Source organism: Cloeon dipterum, chromosome X, assembly GCF_949628265.1.
Source record: "Cloeon dipterum chromosome X, ieCloDipt1.1, whole genome shotgun sequence".
Classification (NCBI taxonomy): domain Eukaryota; kingdom Metazoa; phylum Arthropoda; class Insecta; order Ephemeroptera; family Baetidae; genus Cloeon; species Cloeon dipterum.
The window spans coordinates 23,000,503-23,016,630 of NC_088790.1; the positions used below are offsets into that span (position 1 = coordinate 23,000,503).

The 16,128-nt window shown below is 41.1% G+C and overlaps 3 protein-coding genes across 5 annotated transcripts in view; 1 reads left to right on the top strand and 2 right to left on the bottom strand.

Moving 5' to 3' along the window:
- Positions 1-868: 868 nt before the first annotated feature.
- Positions 869-8,053, bottom strand: pbl (epithelial cell transforming 2 pebble). The gene is made up of 18 exons (XM_065493593.1): positions 7,804-8,053; positions 7,582-7,655; positions 7,274-7,395; positions 7,077-7,218; positions 6,653-7,012; positions 6,430-6,570; positions 6,270-6,373; positions 5,282-5,337; positions 5,031-5,221; positions 4,413-4,604; positions 4,157-4,364; positions 3,947-4,107; positions 3,766-3,885; positions 3,552-3,711; positions 3,327-3,481; positions 2,293-2,420; positions 2,076-2,226; positions 869-1,792 (listed from the first exon to the last, which is right to left on the bottom strand). Exons 1-18 carry the CDS (start codon positions 7,880-7,882, stop codon positions 1,691-1,693), a joined length of 2,646 nt encoding a protein of 881 aa, XP_065349665.1. The 5' UTR covers positions 7,883-8,053; the 3' UTR covers positions 869-1,690.
- A 370-nt stretch (positions 8,054-8,423) lies between these two features.
- On the top strand, positions 8,424-12,134 carry Mccc1 (Methylcrotonoyl-CoA carboxylase 1). Its single transcript, XM_065493594.1, has 11 exons — positions 8,424-8,607; positions 8,703-8,883; positions 8,938-9,155; positions 9,213-9,360; positions 9,416-9,649; positions 9,701-9,913; positions 10,147-10,440; positions 10,503-10,652; positions 11,065-11,397; positions 11,452-11,634; positions 11,693-12,134. Exons 1-11 carry the CDS (start codon positions 8,564-8,566, stop codon positions 11,801-11,803), a joined length of 2,109 nt encoding a protein of 702 aa, XP_065349666.1. The 5' UTR covers positions 8,424-8,563; the 3' UTR covers positions 11,804-12,134.
- Positions 12,120-16,128, bottom strand: part of LOC135945742 (protein sister of odd and bowel) — a 57,439-nt gene continuing 53,430 nt past the window's right edge. For all 3 annotated transcript variants that reach the window (XM_065493599.1, XM_065493597.1, XM_065493598.1), the window contains one exon: positions 12,120-15,432. In XM_065493599.1, the coding sequence (XP_065349671.1) occupies positions 13,812-15,275 (1,464 nt within the window). In that variant the 5' untranslated portion in view covers positions 15,276-15,432 and the 3' untranslated portion in view covers positions 12,120-13,811. The remainder of the gene's footprint in view (positions 15,433-16,128) is intronic.

Below are 16,128 nucleotides of genomic sequence, written 5' to 3' on the forward strand. Positions count from 1 at the left end.
CTTCTTCTGTTGTTTAAAACCTGGCTTATTAGGATTTTAACTGCCGACGTTTTATGAGCTAATAAAGTCTTTTTTATTGGCGTAATGAATCGGTAGATTGTTTTACTGTTTCTTCCTGTTTAACTACACAACATCAGCCAACTTTTCGACTGGTAGAGCTGTAAACGAATACTGACTTTTTGATGTTGTGTGTTATAAATAATTCGACTGTGAGACGTCACTAAGAAACCCCATAGTCGAATTCGACTGTGAGGTTTCAAAATGACAAAATACGACTGTGAGGTTCCAAAATGAGCAAAATGCGACTGTGAGGTTTCAAAATGACAAAATGCGACTGTTGGGTTTCAAAATGACAAAATGCAACTGTGAGTTTTCAAAATGACCAGCGAAATTTGACTGTGAGGTTTCAAAATGACCGCCCACAGTGAAATTCGACTGTGGGGTTTTCCAGCCGGTTTTTTGCGCAAAAAACCAGTGGTGCATTCTTGCGCATTGCAAAATTGGCGAACCCTGCTGGAGAGTAACATTATATCATAAGGGGGAGAGAAAAACGCTGGAATTTTGCCCAAATAGGAAACCTGTGGTAGTTGACTATTGGAAACTTAATCATTGACCTCCAAGATCGTTTATCGAGAGCTAGGAAAACGATCAAATAGGTTATTTTCTCATCACTTTCCTCTTTAATATCCAAGAAAATAGGAAATATGAGATGTTTAAAGTCAAGTTATGATGCATAAATAATGCCTCTTCATTGTCAATTTTTTATTATTTGATTTAAATAGAAATGCAAAAATGTTTACATATATCTAGTCCAAATTTTTAAAAATTATAAGAAGGGGTTGAGAGTTCTGGAAAGCAAACGCACGGGTTCCAAATGTTTATCAGATTTTATTTATTTAGGAGCTGTTTTGCCGCAATTTAAGCTAGTCATTATTGTACTGAAAGTCATGCAACATCACATGTACAAAGCAAAATATTTTCGCCTGGTATAGAAAATATATACTTTCTTACTACAAATTTTCTACTTTATACTTTCCGTCTATATCTTGAAGTCTTTTGCCTGTGAGAGCTGCACACACTTTTCCAATGAAATTATGAGCTAAGGATTTTCACATAAATAATCTAAACAAACTGCCGAGTACACAGTGGATTTTAAAACTAACCAGAGTCTACACTGGCATTTCTGGAAACTGAAATGAAACATCAATAAATGACGCAAAACCTAAACACCGTGCATATTTGTTGCACCAGCTAAAATGAAAAAAAAACACATAATAGGCCCTCATGGAATACTTGCTGTTACCACTAATTATAATAACAGAAGAAAAGACAGAAGTAGAGATTCCAAGGCAAAGAGTAGCACTGGCCGGTGGGTTCAAAAGAATACCAACCGACCTTAAACGCACTTTCAAAGGCAGTTGTTGCTCAATTTTGGCACTTCGTGTTGGCTTCCTAAAGGACTGATCAAAAGCGCAGGAAAACGTCAAAGCAACAGAAAATAAGAAGTATCTAAACTGCTTCTAGAGGCTAATTTACAGAAAGACTTTATTGAAGGTTGGCTCTGAGATTTCCATCAATATGAAGGAAAGTCTTGCAGTATTGGCTATTCTTTGAGGGACAGATTGTGATTCCACGTGACAGAGAGCAGCACCTTTGTACCGGTGACCTGGATGCAGGCTGGGTGGCGCTCTCAAAACCTATGCAAGCCGCTGGGATTCTTGTTTTTCCTTACTGGCTGAACAGACATTGGTGGTTCGAGCGCCTCTGCTATTGGCCGAGGTGATCCCAATTCCTAATGATTAAAATGGACAATAATAAATAGACCAACCCAACATCCAAATTAACAGAAAAAAACTTATTTGACTCTATCTAAACTGAAAAAAACCAATTCAATAAATCTGGATAGTTGTCACACTTGAAATTAACAAAATTCATCCTCGAACTTTAAATTATGCTGTTTTTTTTAGTTATTGAAATCAAAACAAAACTAGTAGAAGGAAGATAAAAACAAACCCAGACATGGCAACAAAATACAATCAAAATTTACGTAAAAAAAAACAGAATTAAAAACTCACAGCTAAACTAGTGACACTGGCCAAGCTGGTGCAGCTGGCCAAGCGCATATGTTCAAGCTGGGAACACGGTGTGGTGTTGCCTAGGCTGCTGCCGAATGGACTCATGACAGAGGACACTGCTCGTTTGAGTTTGCTTGGAGTTCTGTTAAAGCTGGGCAAACGGGACAGTTTTGTCTTACAAAGCCAAGCCCAAGAGGATAAATTCAAAATAGCCTACCTAAATGCACGGCCAACTTTCTTTCTAGTCTTTGAGGCGAACTTGAAGGCCTTTGACAGGGTTCCCATGTTGGCGTCTGAAGATTCGATGTCCAATTGAGCCGGGTCAAGTGTCACCAAGAAAGATTCCTGTTGAAAAGAGAAGGTCAGATGTTTAAATTTAAAAGCTTCTAGGTGTGTCTGATTTTTGGCCTTCAGGCTACCACAGTTGACTTAATTCAGATTTTATTTTTTGATTGGTATACCACAAACAACATGTTCTGATAAAATAATGTTTTAAAAGGTTGATAAATTTTGTATTGATTAAACTTTTATGTGATTTTTACAAATAACTTGTATAAACTATTTATATGAGGGGTGTCAGTAAAAATCGGAAATTCAAAGCAGAAAAATCTTGGATGCAAATGCAAACAAAGAAATAATATCTCAATCTGATCTTGAAATCCGATTAATTTCGATAGTTCATACATTATTCCTAATTGACGAGGCAAATTGATGGATGCGTTCTGCAAAGGTCTAAAAATTTTAGATTTTGGCTAGAGAAAAATCGTTAATAGCTCGTGAATGGATTAAAAATATTGCTCCCGAATTTTCTGGATAATTTAAAAGTAACTCTGCTCCATATTTTTTGCTAAGAAAAATCATCCCAAAGTTGTTAATAATATAGCAAGTTAAAATTTTTTAGTTTTACCGCACATTAACATGAAAAAATGCAATAGATTTATAACAATACTTGCAGATTCCACTTTGATTGTAGGATAGACAGACTTTATGAAAAATACTAAATAAAAGAATGCAACCCTGAACAATTAAATTGAAACATAGATTATTATTCGGTCATAAAATTTTAAAGAGAAAAATACAAGAGATTTGCACAATCAGCAAATTGTAACAGCAATAAAGCCTGATGAATGAGCTTAGTAAAAAGAGATAAACTTGAAATCACAATCATCAATTTAATAAATGATAAGCATTGCGTTTAAAAAAATTTGTAAACCTAAGCTTAATTAGTTATCAGCCGTAACTGGTACTTACGGCATCTGTTCTGCAGACAGTGTTGGCCAACTGGCGGCACAAGACCTTCAGAAAGCTGGTCTTGAAGAACTCCTCGCTGGTGAGCGTGAACATGTAGTCTCTCTCCTTGAACTCCTGATTACTCCGACACCGAAGAGCAAAAACGTTGCGGATCCCTAATTGAAGGGCACAGAAAGAGATACGATGTCACTTCTATTTGGATCACTCTCTTCCAATGAAAATTACCTTCAGTTTCTTTGATGTCAATGACCCTCTTGATCGTCGACAGAGGCAGCTGTTTGATGTGTTTGTAGGCCTTAATGCTTTGTGCGAGTTTGCTGGAATGGAGACTGGTCACGCTGGGGCTGCGCAGGGAGCCGAATGATTTGGTCTTACGCTTGCAAATCTGCAGAGATAAAATTGTCACAAAATTGCAACAGTGCACTGAGTAATAATCAACCTCCAGCATATCAGAAAAGAGGAAGAGAGTAAGGTGTTCTCCTCGGCCATAGAGCTCATTGCTGAATTCGTCAACGTCACATCGCTGGACATACGTTCGATGCGAAGCCACAATGTCAGCCTAAAAATTTGGGACGTCAGTTTCGAAACAGGTGGCTCTTTGAACAAACCAAATTACTTACAGGGCAATTTTCGATTTCGTTGAAAATTTCAAACAGAGCTACTTGACCCTCGGTCTTTCTCTTATCCTCGTTGATAAGGGTCATCACGGCTTTCACCTCTGCCAGGGCATTGAGGAGCAGTTCATTGTCAGGGTTGCTCTTCTGAGTTTGCTTGGCCAAATCTGCGATTGAGGTTGTAAATATCCAAGTATAAAATCAACGAAAATTCACCATTCAAGAGGAGACTTATGCTGGGCAGCCTCTGCACGGGACGGATGAGCAGCTCATTTAGACTCTGTCGGCCACACTCTGGTCTAGAATAGCGAATTTTCAGGAAGGCGTGGAATCTGGGGTTATTTTCATCACAAGAAGCTAGCATCTTTTTCGTGTCTTCAAAAAAGTTGATGAACGGTGGATATGCTTTCAGCATTGCCTCTTTCTGCGGGGAAAATCAGTTAGAATCCAGGGTAGCTAAAATAAACCTTACATATTTCAGTACAATGGCCCCAACTTTGGTTACGTCATCTTTCCAATTTTGAGCTGCGTGCTGAAGGTCAGCTAACATGTCTCTGTGAACTTCGTAAATCGGAGGTAGATTGCCGAAAATGATCCTCAACTCAGTTGCATTCAACAAGCCAGCGGACTCGCCATCCTTGCTTTCTAGCGGCTCTTTGAATAGCTGTTGGCGCAGAATTTAGATTGGAAACACAACTCATTTAATGGAACAGAACAAGACCGCTTGAAATACAAAAACCTTCTATGACAATATCTGTGCAAATAATTTTTACAATAAAATGCATTGGATGTGCTTTGTAAATTTATACAACAAAAAATGTATTAACAGTTAGGGTGTTCGCATTAAATTTAAAATGGATATTTTTAATTTTTTCAGTTCATTCAAATGCTTGCTAGATATGTTGAGAAAATTTATATTGTTTCAGATATTAAAATTTCTTTAGTTAATCTTTAGCTAATCCCATTAGTTTGCCGTTCCAAGCAGGTGCGATAAATTTGTTTTCATTTTTCATTCATGATAAAAACAATAATAACCTAGCATAAAATATTTTTGAGTGGTCTCGCTGTTAAAAAACAATAATATGCTTACATAAACAATGGTGTGCAAGATATCAACGTAATTGGTTTCAGTCTGTACAAGCTCTAAGAAGACCATTTGTCTCGGGCTGAGGGGTGGTGCTATAGAGGCAGGGGAGGCAACTATGGACGTGTCTGGCACCGAAGCGCAAGGCTCTGGACTGGCAGTGTTGTCTAAGAGGGACCCACTCAAACTCAAACGAGCTAAGGGAGAATTATTAATCAGCTTTGTAAGTGGATCTAACGTGAAGCGATGCTACTTACTTTGTGGGGAATAGGTTGAATCTATCAGATCGCCAGTTATGCTTGCACCACTTTGTCTAAAAAGCATTAAAAATTTAGAGATATATGGAGATATCGGCATTTTTAAGAGCTATTTAAATTCAATTATGGTTCAATTCTCGTTCAAATAATTAATATGGTAACTTTTCCATTGAATTGTTAATTTTTAAAGGAAATCTAAGTAGGGTTGGAAATTTAAGACGGCAAATCATAATGGAAGTCCTATATTTTTCCTTTTGAATTTTCAACCTAATATAACGCATTTAGTGAGTTATTATTTATTATCAAGTAGAGAAACATCATTAAACATACAATTTTTCTAAAGCCTTTTAGTTGATAACGAACTTAAACGATGAATGGGACTCGTTCCATCTGCTTTAACAATTTAAAAAAATCCATCTAAAGCTCTCTAGCTTGATACCCACTAAATCATCGAGTTCCTCTAACCGAAGTAAAAAAAACGTGATTATTTACAAGGACGTTGATATTTAGCATCAATTTTAAATTTAACTATTTTCGATTTAGATATTATAAAAAATCGTCCTTTCCCAGCTCTGCAGGTTTCAGAGAGCAACTTTGAAATAATTTTCATACGAATCCAAAGCATTTAAAACTTAAAATAATTTTAGTGCTAATTTTATAGCATTTTCTTTTGATTTTCAAATGTGTGTTAAAAGCATTTCTTTTAATGTCTTTAAACAACGCTTTTAGATTTTGACAAAAAGTTTAGACTTAAGTTTTAAAATAGCAAGAAAGCAAGATTTATCATTATAAGAAAACTACTCATACTAGCTTTAAGAAGCGTAGAAAAAGCCGATCGTTTTGAATTTCCAACCCTAAATTACAGGTTTACCAACAAATAACATATTAAATTAAATTTCCTATTATACTAACGATTTTAATTACTTAAATAGTAACGTTCAAAGAATGAAGATTTTTATCTTGTAATAAATATGTATATTAGGCCTACCTTGACTGGAACCGTAGCCTCTTTCGCTTTCGCCGAGCAGAATCAGCTAATGAGTGGGACAGTGGAGTAGAGGAATGGGGTGTGTGGTCACCATTGCTGGTAATCTGTGGGTTACAACTTAGTCATGAGTTCCTGTACAGCACTTAATGCATTTCATTACCTGTTGCGCTTGTGCCAAAACATATTGTGCTTCATCAGCACAGCTTTCCTTCTGCACCGACAACCAAAACCACTCAGCTCGAACGACGTTGCAGTAGCCTTGAAGTACATTTATATCTGGTAGAGTGCCCTCTTCAACAACCTAGAAGTACACCATGCAGTAAAATACCCCAAAACAATATCTCGCAGAAACTAATTTCCCCCAGAAAAAAACGTTAATGTACCACATGAGTGCAGGAGGAGTCATCAATGTCAACCAAAGTGCCACAGTTTTCAACCAAGACTGCCTCCATGTGCCTCTTCTCATCGTCCGAAAAGCCAAATAAACAGATTCTTGCACCGAAGAAGGGCTTCAGTTTGTACTGCTGCACAACCAAGGGGTCGGTGGCGTTGAGCGTTTTCGCATCGTCCCGCTGCTCCCACATGTTGTGTATCCAGTCCACGCCGACCACTGGCACGCGGAACGTGGTGGCGTACTGGTACTTGTCGCCTGTGCACCGTCCTGCTACCAAGTGCGTCACCTTCCCGCTCATCTCACGCACAAAGTTTCCACCCATGTAGAACAGTTCCCTCACCACCTTATCCTGCAAAAATCAAATGTTAATAATTACATTACAAAAAACACCTATTAGTCAAATAGAGACGCACGATTTCTATCTTATCTCGCAGACCAGTGAAGCAAACTACTGCTCCTTTCATGTGAAGGCAATAAGGTGGGTGTTTCAGAATTTTGGTGGGCAGTGCAGAATTGTTCTCTGCATATTGGATCAGTGCAGTTGGTCCCAGAATTCTGAAAATCATTTTACATATTACTCGACTGAGTAAATTGATTTAATCGTGTTTACCGGCACTTTCTGTCCTTGAGGCTGTTGAACACAGGACTATCAAAGTTGTCTATGATGTAGATCGTTTCCAAATCGAGCAACTCTGAACCATCTCGAGAAAATTTTACGAAGTCACAATATTTCTGAAAATTTAATGAAACAAATCTCAGATTAAAAATGTGCCACAGAAACATAAAATTCCGAAAATTCTTAGCAATATTTTTCATTGAAAGAAGACTGGTTCTTGCTTGGGGCCATGTCAATTATTCTTATGATATCACACGCAATGACTTGTGGCAAAACAAATTTAAAAAAAGATCACATCTAACCTTGGCAGCTTCGTGCACGGGATCATCTCGCACTTCGTCCTCTCGGATGATACAAATTTTGGCTGTTTTCATTACTGCAATAAATTCATCGAAATTGTTTAAGTACTTTAATTTAAAAACTCAGATTTTAAATTTTTCCAGTGAAGATAAGATCCTCAAATCACAATATTGGCAAATTATGAGCCCAACCCATTAATATGCGAAATGCATCAAAAGCCTCACCTGGGATAGATGGTGGACTGTCCGGTGCGTAACCGTTGCTGGGATTTCCTGCCTGATTTTCACCCTGAGCGTCCTCCATCGCTGCTAATTAGAGCGGCACAGGCGAGTTACCACTCAAATTGGCTCAGCTTGCACTCATTTCAGGAAAATTACCGAGAAATATCGGAAATTTCGTGTAAATAAAGCGCTTTGATGTAGGACTGTTTTTTATCGTTGTTTCGTTCGTCGTTTTCCCCTACTCTGATAATCATGGATCACTTGTGAGAGTCTTCTTGCCGATTGGTCAGCTCCCATGCTCGGAGCCAATCAACGCCTTGGTTCTGATTTCAGCGGCCTCAACAGCTAATCAAATTACCGGATGACGTCATGAGGGGTAGCGCGAAATTTGAATTTTCTCATGATTCTCAAGCTAGAAAACATTATCTCTAACTCTTAAATTCCAGATAAAACACGTTGTTTTCAAAATTCTAACCTTTCTTTTAACTTCTCGTGAATTTTTCATTAAAAGCATTAATATTCAGCTCCTCATTATTCCAATCTTCTACACGGAACAGCTGCAGCCAATCAGAACGCAGGAGAATAATACAACCAATGAAAACTGGAGAGCGATCATAATAATTAAACACATGAGATCAGCAGCACCACGAGAGCGAAAATTTTTCTCCGGCGTAATTTTGGCTAAGTTTTTTTAAGTTGAGCACTCTAGAATTTGGATTTTAACGTCATAGAGACGTGGACGATCGTTTGAAGAAAATTAAACATGCTGACACTCCTAAAATATATCGGTGGTCGTGTTTGGAATAGGTAAAATAAAAAACTTATCATATTTTATGGCTTTGCAATTTTATTCCGATAATTTTATAAAAATCATAAAAATTAAATGAATTTATCTTTCTCAGGCCGAGCGATTTTTTAAAACTAAGATGGCATCATTGTGGTCAAGTGGAAAAAATCAGCAAGGTGTTGATCGCAAATCGAGGGGAAATTGCTTGCCGAGTGATGAAAACTGCCAAGAAGATGGGCATACAGACTGTGGCTGTCTACAGTGATGCAGATGCAAATTCAATGCACGTTGATATGGTAAATCTTAAGATCCCAACATTCTCCTCAATTATGTATTTATTTGCAATTCAGGCTGACGAGGCTGTCAGGATCGGAGTTGCAGCCTCTGGAGAGAGTTACTTGAGACAAGACCGGATTATCGAGGCTGCTAAACGTTGCGGCGCCCAAGCAATTCACCCTGGCTACGGTTTTTTGTCTGAAAATGCTGAATTCGCAGAGTTGTGCCATGACTCTGGAATTATATTTGTTGGCCCACCGCCTTCGGCCATCAGGGACATGGGCATCAAAAGGTTGGCGTGCAATTTGTGTTTTAACCGTGATATTTTAAATTGTAATTATAATTCTAGTACATCAAAGAGCATAATGTCAGCAGCTGGAGTCCCTGTGATTGAAGGTTATCACGGCGATGACCAGTCTGATAGCAATCTTCTCTCTGAGTCTGAGAAAATCGGCTTCCCTGTAATGATCAAGGCCGTCAGAGGCGGTGGTGGCAAAGTATATTTTTTTTATTATTTCAAATCTAATTGAATTATTAAATGCTTTAAAATAGGGCATGAGGATTGCTCAAACCAAAGAAGATTTTCTTCCTCAACTCGAATCAGCAAGGCGAGAAGCGCAGAAAGCGTTTGGTGACCAAGTGATGCTTGTCGAGAAGTTTGTGTCTGAGCCTCGACATGTTGAGGTCCAAGTCTTCGGCGACAAGCACGGAAACTACGTCTACCTGTTTGAAAGAGACTGCAGCGTCCAGAGAAGGCACCAGAAGGTCATTGAAGAGGCCCCTGCTGTGAGTTTCTTGGATTCTTTGTTGAATTTAAAATAAAATTAAAACCTCTAGCCTGGCTTGACCTGGGAGGAGAGAAAGTCGATTGGAGAAGCTGCGGTGAAAGCAGCCAGAGCTGTTAATTACGTCGGTGCGGGGACTGTGGAGTTTGTTCTTGGTGCTAAGGACCACAAGTTCTACTTTATGGAAATGAACACTAGACTGCAAGTGGAGCACCCAGTCTCAGAAATGATCACAGGCACTGACTTGGTCCAATGGCAGCTCCAGGTACGACACTTGTTTTTTAGACGAGATCTTAGTTTGAAAGTATTCTTCCCTTAAATTTTAAATTGAATCAAAATACATAATTTTGCAGCCTTTTCAAATTTATTTATTCTATTAAACATTTTGCACTTCAAAACGATTTCCTTTTTTTAATAAAAATGCACAATTTAAAAAAAAACAAATTTAATCTCGAATTTGACAAAAATAATTAACGAATATTGCTAAAACCATTTTAGGTGGCTGCTGGGGAACCCTTGCCGGTCACACAAGAGCAGCTGCAGGTGAATGGTCACTCGCTTGAAGCGAGAATTTACGCAGAGGAGCCAGGAGCGGACTTCATGCCTGGCGCGGGTCCCCTGATCCGCATGACTACCCCTCCCGCCAGACCAGATGTCAGGGTGGAAACAGGTGTGCGACAAGGCGACGAAGTATCCGTCCACTACGACCCTATGATCGCCAAGCTGGTCGTATGGGCCGAAAATCGCCAGGCTGCCATCATCAAACTCAAGGAGCAGCTGTCACAGTTTAATGTGAGCTGTTTTCACTGGAATTTTTTATATGCTTATTGAGGTTGGTGTTGTTTTTGCCGCAGGTCGTTGGACTAAACACGAATATCGACTTTCTGATGTCGCTCTGCTCACATAAAGAGTTCCTTGCTGGAAACGTCCACACTAATTTCATCCCTGAGCACCAGGCAACGCTTTTCCCTGAGAGGAGTCTCACTTCATCTTTGATTGCTCAAGTAGGTGCATAATCTTTGGATCTGGAAGGGAAAACCACAATTTTATTATAAAAAACGAAGAGGACAACATGGATTTAGCTTTCGTCCTAGTTAAATCAGAGATATCTCTGACGTAACTGTAAACCATCGTAACTTTAAAGAAATGATTTAAATTTTTACTTACTTTAGGGTGCACACAATTATCTGGGTTTTCCACGTCTGGTTTTCTTAAAAAAATAATCATAATAATGTGACTGATTTGTACCATAATTATATTATGTTTATATTTTTATTCTAAAATCCGTGACATTCAGAGAAAAAGTGTTGGATAAAATCTTAGAGGGGAACAAATATTTCCAGGCCACAATTATAATTTTTATTAGATATCTAAACAATAAAATAACTCGATTTCGCAATTATATTTGCATTTCAGGCTACAGTTGCCGCACTTCTGACTGAGCGGGCCCAGCTGCAATACCTCCGGAACGACCCCTATGATCCATTCTCCGCCACTGACTCATTCAGGCTTGGCCACAACCCGACCTGGGAAAAGGAGCTGAGCTACCTGGATACACCCCTCAAGGTCAAGTGGACTGAGCGAAGCAACGGCGTCTTCACGGTCGACCTCGATGGACAAACTGTTGAAATTTCCGGAGTGCTCGTCAAATCTCCCACTGGCGAGACATTCTTGAAGTCGTGCGTAAATGGAAAAATGAACAAGTGCAGAGTGGAGAGGGTTGACGGCGAGATTTACATTTTTACCAAGGTATGTTATCTATTTATTGCACTTATTTATTACTGAATTATTTATCTATTTTAGGAGTGCAGTTACTGCTTTAAAGAGCCAGAGCCAAGCTTCGCCAACGTTGGAGGCGCGGGCTTAGGTGCTGGAGGCGGCGCCGTCGCCCCTATGCCGGGCGTCATCGAGAAGGTCCTCGTCAAAGACGGCGACGTCGTGGAAGCTGGCGCCCCTCTCGTCGTCATGATCGCCATGAAAATGGAGGTAGAAAGTTCTTCTATCCTAGCCATTGTAGTTATTTACTTAATTTCATTTCTTTTAGTATGTCATTCGCTCTCCAAAAGCTGGAAAAATCGAGAGGGTGCTTTACGCTGCTGGAGATAACGTGAAGAAGAATGCTCCGGTGGTTAAGATGGAAGAGAGTCAGGAATAGGTATTTAGATTAAAGCTCAAAATTAGATTTATTTTTTGACAATAATATTCAAAATCAGGGATTTGCTTTTGAAGCTCTCTGAAAAACGCTTTTAGTGCCATCCATTGCTCTTAACCACCTTGCCATACTTGAAATATTTTTATATAATAATTCAGAAAGATCTATATCTATTTTTATAAATGTTATCTGCTGCTGCATTTCTATGCCGGCAAAAATTCACAAATTTTCTGAAGGCCTGTTGATATTTTGAATGTATATATTTAATATATATAAGGTCAAACAATTAAGGTGTTGTCGTCAGTGAATTACAAAATGATTGTTTTTTGAACCATTTGATTCAGTTTTATTATTTAAAGATACACCTTGCATATCTCAATTGACAAACAAAATACATAGAAATAATATAACTTCTATAAGCTGGAAAATATATAAAAAAGTAATAAAGGTTATTAAAGTCATTAAAATTATTTAATCGGGTGTCAAGCTCCAATCTCTTCAGCTACAGATACTCAGTCTAGACTACAACAAATTTCCGGCTAATTAATTGTCATGCTTTATTGGCGGAAGTTAATACATATATTTATTTAAAATCTATTGCATGGTTTTTTTATGAAAGGTATAAAAATGTTGAAGGTATGTTCTGCTGTCTTAAAATTTGTTCGCTCGGAGGCGAGTATTGCTGGTGGGCATGTCTAGCACAAAATACAATCGATTAAAACTGTCCTTTGTACTCAAAGGTCGTAGAGGAATCAAAATTTTTTAAGTGCGCTTGATCGAGATGTCATGATTAGTGATGCATCCAGTAGTTTGGCACTTGTGGTTTAATTAACGTTAAAAGTAAGGTCGGCCCTCTGTGACGCAGCCTACAAAATAGTACACATTTATGTTATCATTCAAGCAATCTTGCACAATCGTCAAGTACCATTGAGTAAAATTAGAATTTCAAAAATCCTAATTGGAGAGAGTATTCTTTTTTTTCGTTTCTTTGAGACTGCCGTGCACAGCTCTCATCCGAAAGTAGCGTTTTCGTCATTCAGTGGTGGACAAACAACAAAGCAGCAATTTCGAACAGTTTCATCTCGGCTTGCTTGTTCTTTTGAGATCGCAAAATTCGTATAAAGATAACATTTTTATAAATCCACAGCCACACCTTCATCGATTTACGCTACGCATTAAATGGAATAAAAAACAAACACGTGATGCCTCATTTTATTTTGAGTACGATGCAGGCATAAATTGTTTTAAACATGAACGGGAACATTTTTATTTGTTAAACTTCGCGAATTTTCATAATTTAGGAGGGTCATTTCTTAATCACAGCAGCTGCTTATTTGTTGCACTTTCCATTCATAGTGAAAACAAAACTATTGATTTAGGAACAACCTCAAATCATTTAAAAACAGGCAATAAAATCCGAAAAATGTAACACTCTTTTTACACTAAAGTACAGTGAATTTAAATAATCTTTCATATACATTTACAGCTATTTACATCTCTGTTCCATTGCATGGACGAGCGATGATGCATGCGTGCGTTTACTTTACTTTACAAAAAAAGGACTTTGATTATTCTTTCTTTTATTTGTTTTCCTCAGTCCAGAGTTGTGTTCAAAATCAGCGTAACGTCCGTAACAGTGATGTGTGCAATCATTATTCGTATATGGCAAATATAGCAGCGGGTCTGAAGATCGCGTAGCTTTGAAAAATCATTCACATGTACAAATAAATTACAATTATTACCGATTTTCATAAAAGAAAAAACCAACAAGGTCATTGGCTAAGCCAATTGTTGCTTAATTTTACACACAGGATTTCTGCACCACTCCTTGCTTAATTATGAGTCACTTTTTTAAGTCCTCGCTCTCTCTTCAATTCCGTAAAAGTCAATCAATGCAGGCAAGAATTCCAGCTCCATCAGGTCCAGTATTCGCGGGTTCACTGTACAAAAAAATATTACGGTGTGTCTTTTTCGGGTGGCTAGCAAAAAAATTATGTCCACGATCACATCACTATCTCTTGGAGGACTTGTGGTTCGGGCTATTACTCAAAGTCTTCTGAGTGTGCGTCTGGTAGTGCTTGGCAAGGTGCGCCTTCTGCCTGAAACTCTTTCCGCAGATGGTGCAGGCGAACGGCTTCTCGCCCGTGTGCGTGCGGATGTGCACGTTGACCGAGTACTTGTCCTTGAAGCCCTTGCTGCAGATGGTGCAGTAGTGGAGAGATCGTTCCTTACGCACGCCGCCGTTGTTGATGGCGTTGGCGGCGTTGTTGGCCTTGTCGGCAGCCGATGCCTTGCTGCGCTTGGAGTACTTCTTGACTTTGGCGGGCGGCGTCGCCACCGCCTGGTTCGTGGGCTGCAGCACGCCGTTCTCGGCGGCCAGCTTGAAGATGGAGTCGTCGGGCGCGTGGCTGCAGTACTGCTGCACCGACTCGGCCACCTCGTCCTCGATCCGCCGCAGCTTCTCGTAGTCGTAGGTGGCGTCCAGCTGCGACAGCAGCAGCTCGTCCATGCTCGACGGCTCCGAGTCGAGGTTCTGGTGATCGAACATGGACGGCAGCACGCCCGTCGCGGCGAACAGGTGCTGCGAGCCGCCCGGCGACGAGTCGGCCCGCGACGAGTCGATCGGACTGGGCACCACCAGCTCGGACGCGCCGCCGCCGCCGACGCCGTTCGTGTGGCCCATCTCGGTGGAGACGTCGTCGCAGCTCTGCTCGATGCTGATGTTGTAGCGCGTGGAGAGGAAGGACGCCTTGCCCTGCAGGGCGCTCCGCAGCAGCGAGTTGTGGATGCTCTCGTCCGACTCGTTGAGCAGCGGGTCCGACGACGTGGTCGTCGTCGACGTGTTGGACGACGTACTGTTGGTGCACGGCATGGCCGTCGGTGGAGGCGGCGGAGGCTCGTCGGCGTAGTTGAAGGTGGTGGCCGCCGACGGCGAGTTGACCAGGTCCAAGGCGTCGGCCCGGAAGCCGTTGGTCGGCGCCATGATGTTGAGCAGACTCTCGATCTCCTGCTGCGGGATCTGGTCCTCTGGCTTGGGCGAGAACCAATTTTGGTTGTTGGTCTCGCCGTTTAGCACGGTGAGCGTGTAGATGGCGCCGTCCGTGTTATTGTTGTTGTTGTTGTTGTTATTCCTGGGCACGGAGGTGGAGCCGACCGGCTCGGTGGTGACCACCGCGTGGCCCCACAGCTTGTTCCAGTCCTCGTAGGGCGTCAGCTTGACCGGCTCCGTCTTGACGAGGTCGCCGTTGACCGGCTGTCCGGCGCTGTTCCACAGAAGCTGCTCGAAGCCGTCGGTCGACGGCAGGTGGTTGTTGTTGGTCTCCTTCAACTCCTGCAGGCTGTCGACGAAGCCGTTGGCGCCCTGCGGTGAGCCGCGTATCAGCCGGCCGCTGTCGGACAGCTCGGGACAGGTGACGAAGTCGAAGAAGTCGGCCTTGGACAGGTCCTCGTTGCGCAGCGCCTCGCTGATGTCCATGGCGTTGTCGGTTGGTGTCTGCTCGCGCGCTGTTACTCGTTTCTCGGTGCGTTTCTCAATGGGCCGATTCTGTCAGCATTGTCAGCGCGTGACAATTAATTCTGCTCGGCAGTCATGTCAGCTGGGAGATTTCGACAGCATCCGCGGCCCTCGACATCTGCAACAAGCGGAAAAGAGCGCGTTAGGAACGCAAGACTTTTTTGTTCTTGGCTTCTTTCTATCTCGCAGCGAGCGCCGAGCTCGCCAACTTTCTGCACGATTAATTTTTTGCTCCACTCCTCCTCCTCCTCCTCCTGCGAGGCCGATAATGAGGATGCCGAGCAGTCAGCCAGTAATTTTGAAAAATGTTTAATACACATTTCATCTTTCGAGTTGCATGAATGGTTCCGTACAATGTACATATCTCGTCGGCAGCACACGAGATTAAATTTATTATTTCTGCAATGGACCGTTTTATAATAATCGCGAATGTAGGTTAAATCCTTATCTCCGCGCGAGCGCGGCCGTCCGAAGAAATGTCTTAAAATTCAAGCGGCAGCGTTTGTTATTCCTGCTTGACAGCTAACACGGCGCGCAGCGTACTTTTTGGTCGTGTCCTTTGAGAAATTATGAAGTGCCTTCTTAAATGTCTGGCCCATTTAGGCTCAGGCGCTTTTTATTCTCGCTCTCTCGCACTGCAAATCGATGATCACCGGGCAAGTGGTAATTATAAAACGAACACAGTGTATTATTCTCTGTCCGCTGCGAATGCGTGTGCGGGCAATTAAAGCGTGCCTTTTTTCTCGTCCCGCCCAATGAGGGATTTGCTCGTCTGAAAATTCAGGTTTGCAGCAAACCTGAAAAGGCACTTATT

Coding starts and splice junctions, on each gene's coding strand:
- pbl (XM_065493593.1), bottom strand. CDS start 7,882: ATGGAGGACGCTCAGGGTGAAAATCAGGCAGGAAATCCCAGCAACGGT. Junction 4,605..5,030: donor TCTTGCACACCATTGTTTAT/GTAAGCATATTA, acceptor CTGCGCCAACAG/CTATTCAAAGAGCCGCTAGA. Junction 4,108..4,156: donor CATAAGTCTCCTCTTGAATG/GTGAATTTTCGT, acceptor CCTCAATCGCAG/ATTTGGCCAAGCAAACTCAG.
- Mccc1 (XM_065493594.1), top strand. CDS start 8,564: ATGCTGACACTCCTAAAATATATCGGTGGTCGTGTTTGGAATAG. Junction 8,608..8,702: donor GGTGGTCGTGTTTGGAATAG/GTAAAATAAAAA, acceptor TATCTTTCTCAG/GCCGAGCGATTTTTTAAAAC. Junction 8,884..8,937: donor ATTCAATGCACGTTGATATG/GTAAATCTTAAG, acceptor TTTGCAATTCAG/GCTGACGAGGCTGTCAGGAT.